Source organism: Mustela erminea, chromosome 5 (assembly GCF_009829155.1).
Source record: "Mustela erminea isolate mMusErm1 chromosome 5, mMusErm1.Pri, whole genome shotgun sequence".
Lineage (NCBI taxonomy): Eukaryota > Metazoa > Chordata > Mammalia > Carnivora > Mustelidae > Mustela > Mustela erminea.
In genome coordinates this window covers 114,042,417-114,064,328 of record NC_045618.1, presented here as the reverse complement: position 1 = coordinate 114,064,328, position 21,912 = coordinate 114,042,417, and the positions used below count along the sequence as shown (strand labels likewise).

The 21,912-nt window shown below is 49.5% G+C and overlaps 1 protein-coding gene across 2 annotated transcripts; it reads left to right on the top strand.

Annotated features, from left to right (window-relative positions):
- Positions 1-1,835: 1,835 nt before the first annotated feature.
- On the top strand, positions 1,836-21,674 carry PLEK2 (pleckstrin 2). 2 transcript variants are annotated; one of them, XM_032344552.1, is made up of 9 exons: positions 1,836-2,174; positions 11,944-12,108; positions 15,740-15,921; positions 16,997-17,088; positions 17,367-17,554; positions 17,786-17,887; positions 19,322-19,405; positions 20,369-20,447; positions 21,132-21,674. In XM_032344552.1, exons 1-9 carry the CDS (start codon positions 2,133-2,135, stop codon positions 21,257-21,259), a joined length of 1,062 nt encoding a protein of 353 aa, XP_032200443.1. In that variant the 5' UTR covers positions 1,836-2,132; the 3' UTR covers positions 21,260-21,674. The 2 variants fall into 2 exon arrangements, with proteins under 2 accessions (XP_032200443.1, XP_032200442.1); XM_032344551.1 differs by lacking the exon at positions 1,836-2,174 and adding an exon at positions 3,536-3,761.
- Positions 21,675-21,912: the final 238 nt, after the last annotated feature.

Below are 21,912 nucleotides of genomic sequence, written 5' to 3'. Positions count from 1 at the left end.
TGGCTGTGAGACCTTGGACAAGTAATTTTATTTCTCTGGCCTTTGGGAGTTCTCATTTATAAAATGAAGTGTCTAGATTGGATGATTTAAGGGTTAGATTCTGATTCTGTGATTCTAATACACTCATTAAGTCAATGCATTCATTGTAAGACTCCATGATTATCTTTCTCCACTGTGTGTTAAACAGTGGATTTTTATTTATAGGTAAACGAATGACTCTCTAGTGGTGGAATTTCACACTGGGCTATATGAATTATCTACAAACACTGACCATATAGCTCCCTACAACTCACACATTCTAGATATTATCTGACCTTCTGAGAGAGTCAGGGATCCTTCCACATTAGTCTAAGCCTTGAGAGAGAGGGGAGTGGTGTCTGCCTGGAAGAGCAAGATAAGCTCTTGTGTTCTGAGCTTCCTTCCCCTTCCTTCTCCCTTTCCTGAGTCTCAGCTATTCACCAGTGTCTGCTTCCTCTGTCTTCATCCTCTTCCCTATGGTTATATCGAGCTTATGTCAGTGTGGTTCCCTGGTGGGCTGGTGGCTTAGCCACTACAGCTGGGTGAGGAAGGAGTATGACTCACGCCCTCCCTGAGTCTAGTGAGTCAGACTTGGGGTGGGCTGCACCAGGGGCTTCCCTAGGACAGGAAGCAGGTTATGTATGCAGGAGATGAACAGAACATACCTGGAGCCAAAGAGGATAAGAATTTCCCATTCTATCCTCTCATGTCTTAGGTTTGAGCCCAGCAAGATTTCAGAGCTCATAGGAGACTTTCCTCTTCATCCCAACTCAAGAACTGAGAAGCAAGTGCATCATGATTAATATCCTAGCTTGTGTGACCTTGGGCAAGTTGTAACTGCTTTTGAGTTTCAGTTTCCTTTGCTGGGGGGAAAAAAAAGGATAATAAACTCATTTAATGGAGCTGCTGTGCATTAAATAAAGCCTAACACCCACTACAGACCTGGCTTCAGAAGGTGAGTCTATGTTCGTTCTGAAATGGTGCGGAAGCCCATTGCTTTTGGACTCATTGGGAGACGTGAAGGCAGTCAGTGAGAAGGCTGAAGTAGGGCTATTTCCAGGGCAGGAGCGCCCGCTGTGGTTTGGGAATTGGCCCCAGGCTAGTTCTGAAATGCAGCCTGGGGTACTTCCTCTTGGCTGAAACTTTTCTTTCCTTCTAGGCTCTGAGGCCTTTCCCCTTCCCGGTGAACAGTCCTAAGAGGGCTCTTCCCACACAGTGCAAACAATGAACAGCCGAATGTGTCCTAAGGATTACTAGACAGAATCAGTATTACTATGTTTCCTCTTGTTTCAGACTCCAATCTCTTCTCATTTAAAATTTTGATATTTTGTTCATCCTGGATTTTTTTTACATTATTTTTGATTTTCAAAAATATTGAGTTAAAATATAATTTATCTAGATTACTGAGTTCCTTGCATTCCCTTAAATTCTGTCCCTAATGACGTAATATCTCCAGCGGTAGCTTTTTTAGGGGGTTGGAGGGTGGGGTGGGAGGGTGTATTTTGGAAGCAATCTGTGCCTGCTTCTTTAAACCTGTGACCTTTTTTGCGGATGGGAATTTTGCTCTATCCCCACCAGAGGCCAGGACGAAGTTCCCACCTAGCCTGGTTCCATCCCGTCTCCCACCGGCATTTCCACTCAGCTCAGGGGTGACTCCGAATTCCTGAAAATCCTCTGTTCCGTTTAATTCCGTAAATATTATTCAAGGGCCAGGCAGGCAGCTGGTTAAGGCTGGGGCCGGCGAATATGGGCGCAGACCCGACAGCGCGAGGCGCCGAGCGCGCTGGGGACACCTGGATGGGGCACCCCGCCTCCCGGAGGCGACCCATCCAGGGCAGGGCGCTAAGAGCCGGCAGACTCTGTGTCCGGAGGCCTCACCGCGGACCCTAGCGCACCTTCGCGGAGGCAACCGCGTCAGAAACCCCAACCTGGAGTGACTTCCTGCCCGGGAGGCCCCGCGGCCTCCGGCTCTGGACGCCCGCCAGGCAGGCGCCGCCCGCGCGGGTTCCGAGGCTCCTCCTGGGCGCAGCGCGCGCGGGAGGCGCGGGAGGCGCGGGAGGCGCGGGGACAGCGCACCTGGAGCGCCCGCAGGCCCGGCTGGCGCGCGCGGCGACATGGAGGACGGGGTGCTCAAGGAAGGCTTCCTCGTCAAGAGGGTGAGCGCGCGGGAGCCTCCCCGGACGCTGGCCCGGCGGTGTGCGGGCGGCTGCTCCCGGAGCCTAGTCCCCTGCCCGCGCCCGACGGCGGGCTGGGCGGGCTGGGCGGGCCGGCGGGGGCGGGGGCCGGGGGCCGTCCGGGGACCGGGGGTGAGGGGCTGGCGGGGGCCGGCTGAGAACGGGGTGGGAGGGCGGCTTCGGCTGGAACAGAGCGGCAGAGGCACAGGCAAGGGGAGAGGCCCGCTTGGCCAGCGGTGTGGGGTGGGGGGCGGCTCCTGGAGCGGACATACTAGTTCAAACAACTTGGGGAGATGGGACGAAGACCGTATTTAAATTTGCCGTATTAACGCGACGACCTAAGTGCGCTCTGGGGCTCGCAGCGCCCATCTCGGCGTCATCTCCCGTTCTCCGCACAGTGAGCCCTGGGCAAGGAGGCAGCCCAGGCTAAGCACTTAGGGTGTTCCTCAGTCCCCGAGGGGTCCACACGTGGAGCACTCCCACTCCCCAAAGGAGAGACAAAGTTCAAGGAGGTGAATTAAGCAGTTTGCTAAGGATCTGGGAGCTCGTGGGTGATGGAGCAGGTGCAAACCCACTAAGATTAGACTCCAGGCCTTGATCTGTCCCCCGCAGGTGGGGGGTGTTGACACTGAATGACAGACCGCTGGCCCCAGGCCCCAGGGCTAGTAACAACCGGGGGCTAGACACAACCTCCATCCTCAGTCCTTGCCCATGGCCCACGTGGCCTTTCCCTCAGCTAACCAGAGTCCAGACAGACACAGAACACACAGATCAAGGTGGGAAATGAACCAAAGAGCAGTAGCAAGAGGAAGTGACATATTTTAAAGTTCTTTGAACATTGATATTGACACTAAGGGTTTATACTAACATAACAGCAGAGCATAAAATCCGGGGTTGAGCCTTTGGGCTCTTCTGCTGAGACTGTAGCTTTGGGAGGGAGATGGATGAAGGGGGCTGAAGGGGCTCCCCCTTGCATGGCCTTCCCCCACCACCAGAGTAGCCCCCAAGCCTCCAGTGGCTTTCAGGTCAGTAGGTAATGTAGTCATGTTGTGTTGCACAGTATTTGATATAAGAGGGCGGGTGTGTTGTTTGCTCGAAACTGTTAGCAGGCGCTGTAACAAGAGGCTGATGTTGGATCAAGGGTCAGGCTGGACACGGTGATTAGAGCAATAGGCTGGTCCTTAGAGAAACAACCCGTGGGAGGGCTTCCACGCCTCCCACTGTCCTGCGGCTCATGATATGGGCAGGGAGGTTGGGAATCGTTATTTGTCCAGACAGCTCGGCCCTTGTTGCTGGGGTTCCCTCACAAGATTCCCACCCCACCCCCCAACTATGCAGACTCAGTGAAGGCGAGAGGGAAGGAAGGACATGAGTTCTCTTTGGTCTGGCCACCCAGTCCTGGCTGAGTGAGTCCAGCGTGCAGGGAAGTGAGGACAGTTAACAGGTCTAGCCCCAAAAGCCCACAGCAGAGCGCTGACTGGCATGGGGAAAGCGCATTCCAACCAAACCCAAAGATGGGAGTATGGAGGCTGGCCCGAGGCCAGGGGAAGCCACACCCTTTCCTGCCAGGTGAGGGACCTGGCCCCTGGCTTCTGCTCAGTTCCCTGTTCCCTCTACCCATCCATCTCAGCTTTCTCTCCCCCTTAACCCCTTTTCTCCTGGGTGGCAACAGCAGCTCTGTGTCTGCTGGAGAAGTTGCCAGGGTATGGCCGTGGGATTTGTAGATTTAGGAGGGTTTACAGTCCTGGGGGGAGGGCAGGGCCTGAGCTGGAAGCCCAGAGTACAGAATAGTCATCCACCCGCGAGGGTGAAGCAGGAGACGGGCAGGGGCAAGATGGATTTGGCTCTTGCTCCAGCCCAGACACGAAAGAAGCAATGCTCCAGGCAAAATGCAGGGTACTCACTTGGCCTGGCTTTAAAGGGGGGTGAGGGGGAAGGAAGCGGGATCAGTACAGGCAAGATTGGTCTTCCTTTAAGAAGACGTTGAAGCCCTTCAGGTGTTGCTGCCTACTCACACCTCCCATGACCCTCTTAGAAAATGACACGGCAATGTTAACACACTTCGGCCTAAAAATCTCCTTTGTTAGACTCTATGCCAAGGAAATACCATTAAAGCTTTTGAACAAAGGGTTATTTTATAGTGAAGAAACTGGAAACTATCTACTGTCCCCACCAATAAATGACTAAGTATATTATGGTTATGCAGATGTTTAAAATACCTATATCATAACCCAAAGAGTAAAAATACACAAGGTATTGGGAAAAAATAGGCACAGAAGAAAAAAATGTAGGAGTTTTGCAGGTTAGAAGTCTGAAATCAAGGTGCTGGCAGGGCCTTCCTTTCTCTGAACCTTTTAGGGGAGAGTCCTCCCTTCCCTTTTTGCTTTGGTATTTACAGGCTGTAAAAGAAAAACCCAGCTTTCCTCTTCTTCTGTAGGGAAAAACTTTGTACCTCCCTATTATTTCTTTATCCTGTGAGTCTCCTTTACTTTTACCCAATGTGTGGAGGTTTCTCCCCACAGCAAGCAATTCTCTGTGACACCAGCTGCATGTCTTACCATTTATCTCAATTCGGACACTTTCGACCTGGAGAAGGCATCACATCCCACAGGTCAAGGGATCAGTTTCCCTGACTTAGGGTCCCACCACCTCCACCCCATCATGCCCATAACTTCAGACACTAGTCACAAGCCTGGGTTATCACTTGTGCTTCTGACCAGTGGACTAGTTGTTTGGATAATTGTTTGGATGTTCCAATGACCCGCTTTTCCATTTCAGTTAATTTGGTACAGTGGCTCACAGAAGTCAGGGAAGCACTTCCATTTGCCAGTTGACTAAAGGCTTTGATAAAGGACACAGATGAGCAGCCAGCTGGGAATCTGTGCAGGGCAAAGAAAGTGGGAAGAGGCGCGGAGCTTCTGTGTCCTCTCAGGGCACGTCAGTCTCAGTACCCGTGTATTCATCAACCTAGACGTTCTCTGAACCCCATACTTTAGAAGTTTATGGAGACATCATCACAGAGGTATGATTGATCATTAACTCCATTTTCAGCCCTTCTCTTCTCTCAGGAGAATTAAGCTTCTAATTGTGGCTTGGGTTTTTTTTTGTTTTGTTTTGTTTTTTAAGATTTTATTTATTTATTTGACAGATCACAAGGCAGAGAGGCAAGCAGAGAGAGAGAGAGAGAGGAAGCAGGCTCCCCGATGAGCAGAGAGCCCTATGCAGGGCTTGATCCCAGGACCCTGAGACCACGACCCGAGCCATAAGGCAGAGGCTTAACCCACTGAGCCACCCAGGCACCCCTGTGGCTTGTTCTTTATCTGACCAGCCTTCATCCAGGAGCTTACCCTGAGTCACCTCATGAGAGCAAAAAATGCTCCCAGCACCTAGGAAATTGCAAGGGCTTCAGGAACTCTGTGCCAGGAATGGGGGGCAGATTATATATATATAATATATGAAATATATGTTAGCCCTCATCTTAAAACAGGCAGTCCATGGCTTTCCCTGGCTTGTGGAAGCACCACTCCAGTCTCTGCCTCCATCATCACATGGCCATCCTCTCCTGGTGAATCTCAGTGTCCAAATTCTCCTTTTCACATAAGGATACCAGTCAGTATTAGGGCCACCCTAAGCTGTTATGACTTCATCTTATCCTGATCACATCTGCAAAGACCGCATTTCCAAACAAGATCACATTCATGGGTACATTCAGGGGTTAAGAATTCAGTTAAACTTTCAGGGGCTCATCATTCAATCCATAACCAGTACCATCTCTGCTTCTTTGGGGTTGTAGGGTCTTGGGCAAGAACTTTCTGAGCCTTGGTTTCCTCGCCATTAAACTTAGGGAGTAGTGTGGTCTTTTTCAAAGGGTCCCTCCAGCTGTAACATTCCATGCCTCTTAAGCCCAGCTGTGCAGTTGCTGTTTCAGCTTAGGGACCCTTCTCCTTCCCTCTGAAGGGGTTCTAGGGACCCTAAACCACTCGTGGTCCAGTGGGCTGGGCCTGGGCCAGCTACTTGTGGATAAGGAGCCTGGAGAATGTGGAAACTGCCCGGGAAGAGGAAGGCCTGGCATATTTTTCAGCTAGACCACTGTGGTTTTGGCCTCTGACCCCTTTTACCTGGTGACTTTGAGCCAGTTCCTTATTTCCTCTGAGCACGGCATGTTTGTCTGTAGACTGGCGACAGTGACATTTTTCTTCCCATCTGGTGGATTGTTACCGCGGCCCCCACCTGAGCTGCCCTGTGACAGTCTGGCTGGCTTCGTTCAGCTGATCTGCCACAGTGTGGTTGGGGAGCTCTTTTAAACACGAGAACACGAGCTTTTTGTTGTCCTTCTAGTTAAAAGTCTTCAAGGATTCCCCTTGGGCCACAGTATAAAGATCCAACTTTACCACATGGAACCTGAAGCCGACGGGACCCACGTCACTTCCCTTGTCCTTTGCCCACAGGCCTCTGAGCCAAAGCCAGACAGAGCTACTTGGAGTTTCCCACAAGTGGAAGTGGCTCGAGCTCTCCCTTCCCTGCCTTCCTGACCTGGCCAACTCCACGCAGCCTTCCAGACTCAGCCCTAGCATTGGCTTCTCAGGGGGCCTGCCTCAGCCCACTCAGCCTCCTTTGAGCTTCTGCCTTCATCGGAGGTGACTCTTGGGGTTTGCATCATGACCTGTTTTACTTACTTCCCCATTGTTCCGTAATCATCACCCCGAAGCTTAACATCTTAAAACAACGAACACTTACTGTCTCACCTGGTTTCTGAGGGGTGGGTATTCAGGAACATCTTAGCTACAAGATTCAAGTCTCTCATGAGGTTCCAGCCAAAATGTTGCCCACTGTGGCAGTCTCCTGAGGGCTTGGCTGACTGGAGGATCCAACGGCACAGTCACTCACATGGCTGCTGGCTGGTGGCCTGGGTTCCTCACCTCCCTGTAGGGGCTGGTCATGAAATGGCAGCTAGCTTTCCCTGGCATACATAGTCAGGGAGAGAGAGTCCCCAAGACTGAAGCTACACGGTCTTTTATATCCTAATGTCAGAACTGACAAATCATCCCTCTGCCATATTCTCTCGGTCACACAGATCAACCCTTGTACAATGTGGGAAGGAACTACATAAGGGTGTGAATATCAGAAGGTGGGGATCCTGGGGGACCCCACCAATTGTCTGTCCTAGAACTTATCCCACTGGCTGGCATCATTGTCTGTCTCCTCCACTGTCTTAGGTCCAAATCTTGTCCATCTTTGTCTCCTTGCTGCCAGCACAGTGCTTGCTGGAGTAATTGTTACTCATTGATTGTTGAATGAAGTGATAAATGAATGAACAAGTTCCCTAGTTATCTCATTAGGACTATCGTCTATTTGAATTTCATTTTCCATTACAAAAATAATATATACTTATTATTTTAAAAAAAAACTAGGAAATTACTCAGGGTTGTAAATTGAAAAATAAGTTTTCATTCTTGTTGCCTTGTACTGAGTCTAAGTCCTTAGAGAAGATAACCATTAACTTTCCTGAGGTATCTCTTCAGAAATTTTCGAAAATAACTACTAGAGTTATTTTTAGATATCATATAAAAAAATATAGGTAAAAGTGCTTTGCCTGTGTTGAAGACCGTGGGCGCTGTGATTCTTGGTAGGCTCAGACTGCTGGGTTTGACCTTGAGGGTTCCTCCAGTGACCTTTCCTGCCATCTGTTAGGATGGAAATCCCTCCTCAACAGCCACAGTGGGCATGATATTGTTACACAGTTAGATTATTTTGCCTTATTTTATTAGAAGTGATGATCCAAAGTGTCTCAATACATAAAACCTCTTCCATATCCTAGATGATTTACTCAGCACACCTCCCCAGAAGTGGAATTATTGGGTCAAAGACTTTGAACGTTTTTTATGAGGGTCACCAGCTGCTTCAGAGTTCCTACCTACACAGTAAATCCTTTTTCATCAGCCTTACTCTGTGGACCTTTCTCCTTTGCTGTCAGGATTCATAGTGGCTCATAAGCACATTCCACTCTCATGAGTTTGAACAGAAGGGTATCTCATGGAGGAATATTAATTATTAAGTAACTCAGGAGTGTTTGGGAAGGCCAGAGAACCTGGCTGGGATGCTACATAGCCAGGGCTGATGTAGTTGGACAAAAATGCCCAACAGCACCACCAGATATTTCTAGGGGAAACGTCACTGCTGACATGATTTGCCGTTTTTCCCTGATAGCTCTGGGGACTGGGTGTCAGAAGACCTTGTTCTTCCAACACTGTTCTTGCCCCAAATTCCCATTTCCCTCTGTTTGGTTGTTGCCAGATATGCGTCAGGTCCGCATGCATGGGAGTGGAAGCTACTTGGTCACCCACCTGTTCCCTGCATGCCAGGAATTCTGGGCAATGTAGCATTTTGTCCAGGAAAGTACAGAATCTCTGTGTTGGTCTGTCCTGTTCAGTATCTGTTGGTGACACTTTTTTCTCTGGTATCTCCAGGCCCCACTTCTCCTCTCCTTGTGGGTTTAGCTTGTTAGAGCTGCTGGACAGGACAGCTTAAACAGATTTGTTTTCTCAGCGTTCTGGAGGCTGGGGTCGAGTCAGGCTGTCAGCAGGTTTGGCTTCTCCTGAGGCCTCTCTCCTCAGCTCGCAGATGGGTGACTTCTTGCTGTAGGCTCCAGTGGTCTTTTTCCTATGTGCGTATGCCTCCCGGATGTCTTTCTGTGTGTCTAACTGTCTTTTTCTTATAAGGACCCCAGTCAGCTTGGGTTAGGGCCCACTTAATGACTGCATTTTAACCTAATCTCCTCTTTTTTTTTTTTTTTTTTAAAGATTTTATTTATTTGTCAGAGAGAGCGAGCGAGAGCGAGCACAGGCAGACAGAGTGGAAGGCAGAGTCAGAGGGAGAAGCAGGCTCCCTGCGGAGCAAGGAGCCCGATGTGGGACTCGATCCCAGGACGCCGGGATCATGACCCGAGCCGAAGGCAGCTGCTTAACCAACTGAGCCACCCAGGCGTCCCCTAATCTCCTCTTTAAAGCCCCATCTCTACATGCAGTCAACACTGGGAGTTAGGGCTTTAATACACAGCATGTGTGTGTATGAGGGCAGACACAACTGAGCCCATAACTATGCCTGTGTTTTAAGGTTTAAGGTGATTTTGCCCTCTTCCCTTCTCCACTTCAACCTGCCCCCCAATCCATGCACTACGGTTGCACTATCCCCATACACAACCTTTTGAGCTAGCCATTTGCTGCTAGTGCCGCTCCGGGAGCCCCTCAGGAGGGAGTCATCGAGAAAAAGGACCCGAGTCTGGGCCACGTGGAGAGCAGTAGAGAACCCCAGCTGTTGAGGGGCCAGAGCCAAATCTTTTTTGTTTCTTTAAACATGTCTGACCATGTCGAGAGCAGCTGCCAGCCGTCATGTTACATGTCAATCCTAAGTACGGGACGGAGTGGAGAGAGCAAAATGTGAAAGGCAACTTGTCTACGAGAGTCGTCTCTTGTGAACAGCCCGATTGCCATGCAGTGTGATAGCACTTAGACCTGTTCATAAACATGTCAAATTAGCATGGCTCGAAGTTTTATTTTGCTGCCACAGTAACTTCTGTTTGGGCACTGCCCAGTGCTTACTCTGTCAACTCCTAGAGCTTTTCATTCCCTAACAAGCACTCAGTGCACACGGAGCAATCATAATACCACAGATATGCGAACTCAAGGAGCCTTTGAAATAAATAAACGCTAGGAAATGTAAGGAAAGGCATGAATTGGGGAAGGGTTCTCTGATTCCGATAAAGCACACCTCTCTTAGAATCCAGTCCTTATTAGGCTCTGCTCTGGGAAATAGTCCAGGAAAGTTGGTTTCATGAGTGTGTACTAAACCCATTCCTTTCTGATTCCTCAGTAGACATTCCCTGATCTGTTGGTCTATTTAAGAAATAAGCTCTTTAGGGGTGCCAGGGTGGCTCACTCATTAAGCATCTGCCTTTGGCTCAGGTCACGATCCCAAGGTCCTGGGATTGAGCCCCATGTTGGGCTCCCTGCTCGGTGGGAGGCCTGCTTCTCCCTCTCACATTCCCCCTGCTTGAGTTCCCTGTCTCGCTGTGTCTCTCTCTGTCAAGTAAATAAATAAAATCATTAAAAAAAAAAAAAAGCCTCTTTAGGGGTGCCCGGGTGGCTCAGGTGCCTGGGTGGCTAAGCATCTGCCTTTGGCTCAGGCATGCTCTGATCTCAGAGTCCTGGGATGGAGTCCCACATCAGGCTCCCTGCTCAGTGGGGAGCCTGCTCCTCCCTTGCATGCGTTCTATCTGTCTCAAAAAAAAAAAAAAAAAAAAAAAAGTAGAAAAATCTAAAAGAAAAAAGAAAAAGAAATAAGCTTTTTGCCTTTACCGATCCTGACTATCCTATGCATTGGCTCTATGGCTCACCTGAGGAAACTGCCCCCGCGCCCTGCCCTGCCTCAAATATCCTGCCTTTTAGGCCTGTCAGACCAGGCTTAGCAAGATTCTTAGGGTCCTTAGCGCTGGTAGACTCTTTGTGGCTTCAACTCTACAAATTGCTTACATCCTTTGACTAGTAATATTCTTTCTACGAATATATCCTAAGGGGGGGAGATCTGAGATGCAGATCAGAATATATGTGCAAGGCTATTCATTGCAGGATTGTTCATAACACTGAGAAAACACAACAACCTCAGCTGCACACAACAGGAGATTGATAAGTAAAGGTTGCATCTACCTAGTGGTTATTAAAAAACTTGTTTTAAAGAAATATATCGGTGTTGAGAAAATGCTCAGCTCGGCGAAGCTCAACAAAACAAAAGCTAGGTAACAAAACTGTATGTACCATGGTCTTGATTTTTTTTAAAACCCAGAAAGTAAAAACTAATAGGAAAAAAGACTATAAGAAAATACAAAGTGTTAGCAATGGCTGTCTTCTAGTGGTAGGACTCACTCTTCTGTGTATTTTGCAGTTTCTTTCAAGGCTTATAATCACAAAAAAGGCCAACTGGGAACTGGAAGGTCAATGCCACGGGTTTTTGTTACATACTCAAAAAAGATGACAAGGAGATCCAGACAGATAATGCTTTTTTCATGAAAATGAAAATAAAAGATATGATTTTGAACCGGATCCTTTGGCTAATAAGGACATTTTTGGGACAATTGGTGAAACTTGGTTGGGGGTTATAGAACTGATGAAAATAACATATTGATGGAAATTCAGAGAAAAGCTGAAGAATAGTATTAAAGAACTTTTTTACAGAATCATTTACGGGTAAATTTTTAACATGATGCTCCATCACTTCCGAATATTTCATTGTGTATCTCCTACAAAACAGGGAAGGGGGAATATTTCCAACATACCCACAATGCAACCATCAATGTCAAGAAATTTCCATCAAATATTTGAGAGAGAGAGAGAGGGAAATAGAGGCAGAGCATGAGTGGGGGCAAGAAGGCAGAGTGAGAGGGAGAAGCAGACTCTCTGCTGAGCAAGGAACCTGACTCAGGACTCGATTCTAGGACCCTGAGATCATGACCTGAGCCAAAGGCAGAGGCTCAACTGACTGAGCCACCCAGGTGCCTCTGAATCGAAATTATTTTAAAATTAAAAATATAAAATGAGTTTTTTGGTTTTGTTTTGTTTTAAAGAGATAATGCTGTCCCCATTTTTGAACAGTTGATTCCATGGCACAGTCGGGCTCCCTGGGTCCTGTGACACTTCTCCCTGAACTCAGCGTTGTCCTCTCAGCCACCTCACCGCAGGGCTCTCCTGTTTGTCCTCAGGGTCACATTGTCCACAACTGGAAGGCGCGGTGGTTCATCCTCCGGCAGAACACGCTGCTGTACTACAAGCTTGAGGGGGGTCGGAAGGTGACCCCTCCCAAGGGTCGGATCCTTTTGGATGGCTGCACCATCACCTGCCCCTGCCTGGAGTATGAGAACCGACCTGTAAGTGAAGCCCCTGCTTCCCGGCTCCCCCTGCCTCGGACCCTCCCACCTGTGGCGTCTTTGGTGAGGGTGGTATGGGCGAAGAGCTGAGTTATCATTGAAAAACCTAAATTCAGGGGCGCCTGGGTGGCTCAGTGGGTTAAGCCTCTGCCTTCGGCTCAGGTCATGATCTCAGGGTCCTGGGATCGAGTCCCGCATTGGGCTCTCTGCTCAGCAGGGAGCCTGCTTCCCTCTCTCTCTCTGCCTGCCTCTCTGCCTACTTGTGATCTCAAATAAATAAATAAAATCTTTAAAAAAAAAAAAAAAAAGAAAAACCTAAATTCAGGTCCGCTACACTGCGTACCAGGTGTGCAACCTTGGGTAAGTAATTGAACCTCTCAGAGCCTTTGTCCCTCATCTATGAAATGGAGTAGAATAATGATGCCTCGCTGTCTCCCATGGTTGTGTTGGGGATCATGAGAGATAGTTGTGTTGAGGATCAAGAGAGAAAGTGCTGGTCTGTCCAAGCACTTTGTTGGCTAGGAGGCACTGCACACCTACTGCTGCCTTGGAATTTAATATGGTGGCTTTCATCCCCTGAGGGGCGTGCATGTTCCAAAAGTCAGGCATAGTTTTAACCTGACCATCAAAAAGGTATCTGAATCAATTTTTTTTGAGAGCTCATTATGTGCCAGGAAATTTGCTTAGAGGAATCAAGGAAGAAAATGGTAAGAGATTTTTTTTTTCCCTTGAGTTATTTATCTTATTATGAAAGCAAGTGGCTAATTGAAAAAACATTCAGAATTCCAAATGTTGGCACAAGCATGGTGAGCTGTAGAGAACACTGTATTCCCGAAGAGGAGGAAGATGTCCTTAGAGGCTGGCTGAGTCAGGTACTGCATTGGGAGGAGTAGAGATTTGGGAAAGATCTGAAAGAGGGGAGAGGCAGACATTCTGAGCAGGTGGAAAGCCTTGAGTAAAAGTGAGGGGAGAGATAGATTTGGAGATAGCAATGGCCCATGAGGCCACAAGGGAATGTTCACCCAGGGAGCAATGGGAAATTGTCTGGGGCCAGATGGACGTGGGGAGCCATCGAAGGTCCTGAGTGAGAGAATAGATGGGTAAAAATGCTCTTAAGAGGACTAAAATGCAGAAGTACGCTCTGTTCCTAGTAAGTTACTAGATCCATAAAGAAGGGATCTTACTTTATCTTCTTCCTTTTTGGCTTTCCTATTTTTTTAAGCGTTCTCTACATGGGGTTTGAACTCACAACCCCTGAGATCAAGAGTTACAGGGGCACCTGGTGGCTCAGTGGGTTAAGCCTCTGCCTTCGGCTCGGGTCGTGGTCTCCGGGTCCTGGGATTGAGCCCCACTTTGGGCTCTCTGCTGAGCAGGGAGCCTGCTTCCCTCCTCTCTCTGCCTGCCTCTCTGCCTACTTGTGATCTCTCTCTCGCTGTCAAATAAATAAAATAAAATCGTAAAAAAAAAGGAAAAAGAGTTACACGCTCCACTGACTGGGCGGGCCAGGCACCCCACCATTTTCTTCTTTCTTGCCATGTTTTACTTCTTTGACTCTTCTAGACCAATTGACAAGCCTTCCAAGTATAAGAAAATATTCATAACAGTGCATTCCGGGTGGTGGGCTTCTTGGTAGTTGTTATGTTAACCGCTGTACTCTTTTGTAGCGTTGAATCTTTCTTAAGAAAACAAAGGGAACTATTAAATAATAAGGCAAAACCACGAGAAAACATGGTGAAGGAAATGTCTTCAGGACATGGTTGACTGGATGTTGAGGGTGAAGGAGAGGGAGGTGTGTGGAGTGTCATTCCACCCTAGGAAGCTACAAAAATGAAACATCCTTCTACAGTTTCCCTCTGCCAGCCTGCAGGGGCTGCTGCTGGAAAGGGAAGACTAGGCTGCCGGAGAAGACCCAGCCTGGGCGGACTGGGGCTGCACCTTCCTCCCTGTGGTGTCAGAAGACCAAACATGATGTCTGGACACATAGCAGGAGATCAGCAAATGTTTGCTGAATTAATGTTTAAGAACAAAGACAAATTTACAGATAAGTGAGATGATTTTAAGAGGGAAAAAAACTTTTCTAAGTCAATTTAAGACTCTAGTTCTCCATAAATTACTCTCCAGAACTTGTAGTTTAACTTGTTGACCCAATGCCCCTTAATAATCTTTAAGGATCGGTAGAGAAAGTGCAGGTTGAATGGACTGGACATAGAAAAAACTTTCAAAAGAGATATGAGTTAAATTTGCTAACTGCAGTTGTGAGCTTCATGTTGATTTCCAGACTGTCAGCTGCCTGGTTCATGGGTCTTTGAGCTGGAAGAGGTCAGGAGGAGCCTGCAGTTTCATTAAGAACAAGTTATAAAGTGTATGCATGTGTATGTCTGTATGTATGTGTATATATATTAAATTAGGGAAGCTATGAAAGAGTATGCCTGGATTTCACATGGAATTTTATAGTCTCTCCTGAAATTCTTCCATTAAAATGTTGACTGCCAGCTGAGATCGTGGAGGTCCAGGGAGCTGGTTGAATCTGTTCTCTCACGATGCCGGTGAGTGAGTCGGTGTTAACTTGGAGGAACAGATTCATGGTGTTCTCGGGGACTGTGAGCCAGCCTTGTCTTATCACCGTTTTTGCTGTTAGTTGACAGGAGGGATGTTAGGTTTGCAAAGCGAAGCAAGTTGGGAACCAGTGCACTGGAAACCAGAATGGGAATGAAAGAATGCATCTGTTTTCCAACAGAAGCCGGAGGCCCTGTCTACTTAGATGACATTTAATAGGGTCAGCATCCATTTTTTGACCACATCCAGCGGTCAGAAAAACCCCTCTGCACATTTAAGGAATGGAGGAGGTGCAGCCCACCTCAGAAGGACTCTGGGCTGACCACACGGAGTGTGAGTCTACGGTGCCGTCAGTGCAACCTCAGGCCGTCAGTCCTGTGCCGCCCTGCACCCCTCAGAACTTTCCCGCAGCAGCTGGTTCTGTTCTGTGGGTCTGTTGACCCGCAGCAGCTGGTTCTGTTCCATGGAAACTGTTGACCACCTGCAGAACATGTAGCAGAGTATGAGCTGGTTAAGAGTTTCAACATACCGTATGAGAAGTATGTGAAAGATTGGGGATGCTTAGACTAGAGAAAAGCGCATGGAAGGGAGCATGAGGAACGGTGCCTCCAAGGTAGGTGTTCATATCCCCATACGGCAGGTGAAGAAAGCAGGGCCCAGTGGGGATCCTCAATGGCCCAAGTGTCCACAGCTAAGGGCAGAGCTGGGATTTGCTATCAGATCGATCTGACGTGAAAGCCAGTGCATTTCCCATTTTGGCCCAGGGGCTGTGGTGGGACATAAGGTTAGTCTGTGTGGTTCTCGAAGGCAGTGTCAGAAGCAGGGAGGCAAAGTGCCCGGAAGTTGTCTCTATGCCAAATAGTCTGTACAGGGGGGAGAGCTTGCCTTAGGAGGCCACGGGCTCCCTGTGGCTTGAGGTGTGTAGGAGGATCTTTGAGGACCACCCCTGGGACATGCCTGGGAGACTGAGCATTCGGCAGCAGCCGGACCTACATGTCCCAGGTTGGCCATGGCCCTGTCATCTTTGCCCACCAGGCTTCTGAGCGCTCACCTGGCTGGCCGTCTCTTCCCACAGCTCCTCATTAAGCTGAAGACGCGAACGTCCACCGAGTACTTCCTGGAGGCCTGTTCCCGAGAAGAGAGGGATGCCTGGGCCTTTGAGATAACGGGGGCTATTCACGCGGGGCAGCCGGGGAAGGTCCAGCAGCTGCACATACTCAAAAACTCCTTCAAGCTGCCGCCTCACATCAGTCTGCAGTGAGTGCCCAGCCCCATGGCCCACGCCCTGCCTGGCTTTGCTGCAGCCTCTAACATCTGTGTGACACAGGGAATGGGCCCCCAACTGCCACACAGGCCTGTCCGATACCAGCTGGTGCTTCGGGGCCTTAGGCCCTAGCTACCTGCCCCGCTCCTCTGACCTGTTGGGGCCCCTGCTGCTTCTGCCCACCTCAGTGTCTTGAGTCCCTCCCTTCAGTTTCAGCCAGGGTGTCCAGGGCCATGTCACAGCCCCTCAGGGACCACCACTCGCCATGTCACCGGGCTTGTTTGCAGCTGAGCAGCAAGAGGGACATGTTCAGGTAGCAGGTGCATTCTTGCTCTCTGAGGTTCCTCATCCAGCTCCTCATTCAGGCAACAGTTATAGAGCGCCAGCTGCATGCCCTATATTGCCCTTGGTGCTCGGGAGATGCAAACGGGAATACATCAGATCTCCTTTCAGGGCTTTCCAACTCCAGGCAGGAATCGTCTCACAGAACAGAAAGCAGGTCGTTGCTGGAGGCAGCGCTCTAAAAAGTAGGGATGTATGAAAGGAGTTCCATGACAGAGACAGTTACCCCCACAGGCAGCACCCCCTAACCTCCCAGATAGCGGAATGGTTACACCTGTCAAAGACACAAGACAAGTCCTTTTCTGGACTCGCAGAGAGCTCCATGCCAGGTGCTGAAGTCTTGATTGTGCAGCAAGGGCGCTGCTAGACCATGAAGAGTGCGGGGCGGGGGTGGGGGGGAGGAGCATCGCAGGCATGAGCAGGTTCGAGTGCTGCATGGCTTTGAGAAGTAGCTGGAGGAGGTCCCACTTTATGCAGTCATAGAGAATCATCGTTGTACACTTTACTACAAAAGTGACCTGTCTCATATAGAAACATTAGAGCATGTAGACAAGCAGAACAAAAGAAACGTCTGAAAATCCTACCTCTAGTTCTGATGCATCACGCGATCCCCCCCTTGCTCTGTGATACGTAGCACGCTGGTTGCCCCTTGTTTTGCTCCCATGGCCCCTCCCCCATGGTGTTGGTGTGATGAGGGGTCCCTCTCCTTGCCTTCCTTCTGGTTAGTCGCATCGTGGACAAGATGCACGACAGCAGCAGTGGAATCCGGCCAAGCCCCAACATGGAGCAGGGAAGCACCTACAAAAAGACCTTCATAGGTGAGCCTCCCCTCTTGGGGGCTGGGCCGGGCGGTGGAAACCGGGAGCCTCGCGATCCGGGATTCAGCCGTGCTAGCTCTCCTGTGTTAAGGCCAGAGCTGCTGGCGGCTAGCTGGCTGGTCTGAGATGGCCACATGTGGTTGTGGCCTTGGGTCTGCTCTTGGGTAGAGCCCAAGGCTGCCCAGGAGGTTAAAGTCAGTGAGGTCACAGCCAAGCATCCCCAGGGAAGCCAGACTGTAGCCTGTCGTCTAACTGGTGCTGCCCTTGCCCCAATGCAGGCTCCTCCCTGGTGGACTGGCTCATTTCCAACAGCTTTTCTGCCAACCGTCTGGAAGCCGTGACCCTGGCCTCCATGCTCATGGAAGAGAACTTCCTGAGGCCGGTAGGTGTCCGAAGCATGGGAGCCATTCGCTCTGGAGACCTGGCCGAGCAGTTCCTGGATGACTCCACAGCCCTGTACACTTTCGTAAGTTAGGGAGGGAGTTCCTCTTGCCACTGGGGCAGAGGAAGGAGGAGGTAACAGAGTGAGCACCGGCGGTCCACAGTCATGGGCGAGAGCCCTAGGGTTTGGGGACCTCTTCGTCTCCGGGTGGAGTGAGGTTTCTGATCGAGGATTTTCCTTTCCCCTGTGGTAGCCCCCAGAGCCTGGAACTGGGACGTTTTTGGTCACGGAGTCCTTGTTCTTTCTTCCCGCTAGGCTGAGAGCTACAAGAAGAAGATAAGCTCCAAGGAAGAAATTAGTCTCAGCACTGTGGAGTTAAGTGGTACAGTGGTAAAACAAGGCTATCTGGCTAAGCAGGTATGCCTGCCTTGGAGAGGGAGGAGATGGGCAGGTGCCCCCCCAGGGTGGGAAGGGCTGAGCGCGCGGAGGACAGCTGCTCATTACCAGCAGAATCTGCTAAAGCGGGAGCCAAAGGCAGCTGCAGGCCGCAAGTCGAGAGGCACAAGAACATGCCCGTTCTCTCTGTCTCTCTCACAAGCGCGCACACACAGAGTCCCAAGGTTCAGGCAAAGCATGCCCAGGAGTCACGATCACAGTCCCGAGAACCAGCGTCTGCCTCCGTACCCACTGCGAGCACTCGGCCGCGGGGGCGTTGCTTGCTGGGCTGGGGTCTGCATCTGCCGGCCTTCAGCTCCCTGACGCTTCCTGGGGTGTCTGCCTCTTTCTCTGTGAGGCTGCACACCTCCCTCATGCACTTTTCCAATAAAAATTAAGTCTTGTCCACCTACTTCAGTAGGTCGAAGATGACATTCTGTCGTGTCACATCAGTGTTTAAAAACTGACCATGGCCACTACTGCCCACCATGTCTGGGGGAGCGTCCCTGTGACGGCACACCTGTGTGCTGGATGCACAGGCCAGCCTTGAACAGAATCACACGTGCCACCACGTGTGAACGGACCTTCTGCACGCTGCTCCTGTTGGTGCACAGCCCACACGCTGTGTGAAACGGCGAGTCTGTCCAATGGACACATGCTGCTCGGTGCCATTCCTGTGTTACTTGGGACACACATTGTCCTTGTCTCCTGCTTCTTGCACATCAGGATCCCCACCTGCTCTTAGATTACTTGCCACGCATGGGACAGCTTCTACCCTGAGGGCCGAGGGCCGTGCTGCCCAGGCCCCATGGGAGTCTAGTGAGGGGAGGGAGCCAGTGCCTGGCCGGCAAGGGGGAGGGGGTGGGAGGGACTCTGGGGGCTCTAGGCTTGGGGGCTGAGGACGCATGATCTTGGGGGTGACGACAAAAGAGCCCTACACATCAATATCTTGTACATTAAGATTTTTAACATACGATTGATCACTTCTTCCTTTTTCCGATGGAGAATGCTAAAGTGGATTTTAGTGTCCATGTGAGCACATATCTCCATGAAGCTGTAGGTTTGCTTCTGACACTTAAAAGCTGGGGCCCTCGGGTTCCAGTTTGCCTGGGAGCTCTTAGTCCAGTGGACACCTGCTGCCTCCCTGTCTTCTTTACACCCTGACTGGGGTCTGGATAGTGCTCCCCTGTCCCTTCAGTGTTGACCCTTTCTGGTTCTGTCCACTAACTGTGACAGTGTTCTTGCTCAAGTGTCTTGGGGCAGGGAGGTCCGGGTCACTGCAATCCTCAGGTCTCCAGCAGACTCCGTCCGGAAAGCAGTCCCTTGTGGCAAGTTGGCTTGGGCAGTAAATGCAAGGAAGTGGGAGGAAGGGTCAGGGCTGTCCCTGATGAGCCTTGAACCCTTTCTTTGCGTTAGGGGCACAAGAGGAAAAACTGGAAGGTGCGGCGCTTTGTCCTGAGGAAGGATCCGGCTTTCCTGCATTACTATGACCCTTCCAAAGTGAGTGCTGCACGTTCACTTAACTACTGTGTGTGAGGCTTCAGACGCTTCTCTTCCGAGCCCAGCGGGAGCCAGCCCACTGACTGTGCCAGTCCCACTGACTGTGCCAGTGTCCCTCCCGCACTTCTGCTGTGCGTGCCATTCCTTCCATGATCCAAGCTGTACTCAGCGGTCTGATCATTTCTTTCTTTCAGCATGCTGTTGCCTGCGCAGAGGGTTATCATTATTTTCAGAGGAAAGCATCTTTTAGTTTCTCTAAAGCTTTTTGTGGGGCTGGGGAAGGTGGGGTGGCCTGTAAAGGAGACTCCTAACTGGTGCTCCCCAGTCTCTTTGCCCCTTTCTGTGAGGAGATCCCATGAATTCTGCCCCTCAAACTTTTGTTCCCACCAATGTAGTGGAAGGTTTCTTTTATTAACATACTGTTTAAACCATACTTTACTAATTTTCTTGTTTTCTTTTTTCTAACCAATCAAAGAATTGCTACTCTTGAGTTTCAGATAATAAGTATTGTTGTATGATGAGTTGATCTAATTCCAGTTAAAAGTAAAGATAAATGGCCTTTGAGCTGGCATGTCCAGCCTTGTCTTGATAAATGTGTGATTTTCATTCAGTTTTTTGAAATACTGAAGAGTGGGCAGTTCCTCCCTCACCAAGCTTGTCAGGAATCCCCGCCCTAAGGGGAGCGCCTGAAAGAGTGAGAAGGAGCCCTCTGGGACCCGGCCAGACGTCAGGGAGGGCTGAGGGCTGGGGTGGAGCGTGACCCTGCCGCTGCTGGCAGTGATGCCAGACTTCCTTATGGTGCATGTAGGTGGCCACGTGATGTCCGTATTCGGTCTCCTCGGTTACAGATGACTCTCACTTTGTTTGCTGGCGTGAGGGTGGTTTCAGGCAAGATGGCAACTCCCTTCTTTCTCCCTTTTGTGCATTCACACTATGCCTCATCAGGAATTCTTTCTGCTGCAGGAGGAGAACCGGCCAGTAGGTGGGTTTTCTCTTCGTGGTTCACTCGTGTCTGCTCTGGAGGATAATGGCGTTCCCACGGGTAAGGCACAAGTCCCTGCAGGCCTGCAGGCCCTGGGGTGCTCCTGGCCCCGCCTAGTGGCGCTCTCCTGATGGACTGAGCGACGGGGGCTGAGTAGGTCTCAGTGAGACGATGAATAGTGTGAGTTTTAGAGCCAATTTCAGAATGAGGGAAAAGGGCATGTGGGGTCTTCTCAGTGTCTCAACAACACAACACAACATAAATAATCCTTCTCTGGTATTCTTTCCCCTCAGTTTCTGTGCTTACTGGCAAATAAGCTTCCATCTAAGAATAGTAGCCTACCCAGTGTTTAAGGGTCAGCACTATAATATCTGTTAGCACATTAACTTCACAATAGCCTGCTAAGAAAGATGGTATTATTCCCATTTTATGGATGTGGAAATTGAGGTTCAAAGAAGCTAAACAAGTTTAATTCCCAAATCTGTGCCTACTTTAAACATAAACATCCTGGATTCTTGGATGTGAATGGAACTGTAGATTGTAGGCAGCAGGTTAAGAGGATGCAGGGGAGGGATGGGGAGTAGAAAGGAGGGAAAAAGGAAAGCGGGCATCTGGTGGGGTTCCCTAACTACGTACATTGGTATTTAGTAAATACTTCATCATGTGTATTTTTGTTTGTGGCTTAGTTGACTTCTAGCTGAAAGCAGACATGGATACTCACTCACTCATTTTTCTTCTGCCTAGGGGTTAAAGGGAATGTCCAGGGGAATCTCTTCAAAGTGATTACCAAGGATGACACGCATTATTATATCCAGGCCAGCAGTAAGGCTGAGCGAGCTGAGTGGATTGAAGCTATCAAAAAGCTAACATGACGATGTGTTCCTAAAGGAACAGGACAGGATTCCTCTCTCCTATCAGATGGTACAGGCAAGATTTCTTGGAGAAGGGGAGAGTGTTAAGACTTTTAGCTTCTTTGTATATTTTGTCCGGCCTTGCAGTGAGACTGGAGTTCCTTCGATCACAATTGGCAGTGGTGCTGTTTCCTTCCCCACCTTCCTGTTAATAGCCTGGAAATGCTAGAACCGCCGTTAGCCGGCAGCATCTTAACTTTCACCCATCCTCACAACTAGCCATTCCTCCCGCACCAAACCAGCTTTCCCGGTTGTAACACTAACTAGCCATATTGTAATACTAAATTAAACACTAGTCTCATGTTGGCTGTCTCTGAAATGCTGCCCAAAACTAACTCCTTCTCTGGAATTAATAAAAACTGGCACGTTTCTAGAATTCCTGTGGAAAGTTTTATAGTTTTCAAAGGTTTTTCAGGCTTGATGCTATACCATTTATTATGCAAGATTATGAAAACATCTCAAGTGATCTTTGTCTCTAAGACTTGCTTCATCTTAAAATCAGAATTTTGAACATTGTTTTGAAGAAAAAGTCTGCCTAAGCATATACACTGCAGAAATCATGGACTCAGTTGGAGAGATTAGTCACACATACAACAAATGGTAAAATTATAGCA

What these genes read in the sequence shown, in the direction of transcription:
- PLEK2 (XM_032344551.1), top strand. Translation starts at nt 3,675, where the DNA reads ATGGGGAAAGCGCATTCCAACCAAACCCAAAGATGGGAGTATGGAGGC. An exon ending in GCCACACCCTTTCCTGCCAG is followed by an intron (nt 3,762 to 11,943) that starts GTGAGGGACCTG and finishes GTTTGTCCTCAG; the next exon opens with GGTCACATTGTCCACAACTG. An exon ending in CCACAGCCCTGTACACTTTC is followed by an intron (nt 17,555 to 17,785) that starts GTAAGTTAGGGA and finishes TCTTCCCGCTAG; the next exon opens with GCTGAGAGCTACAAGAAGAA.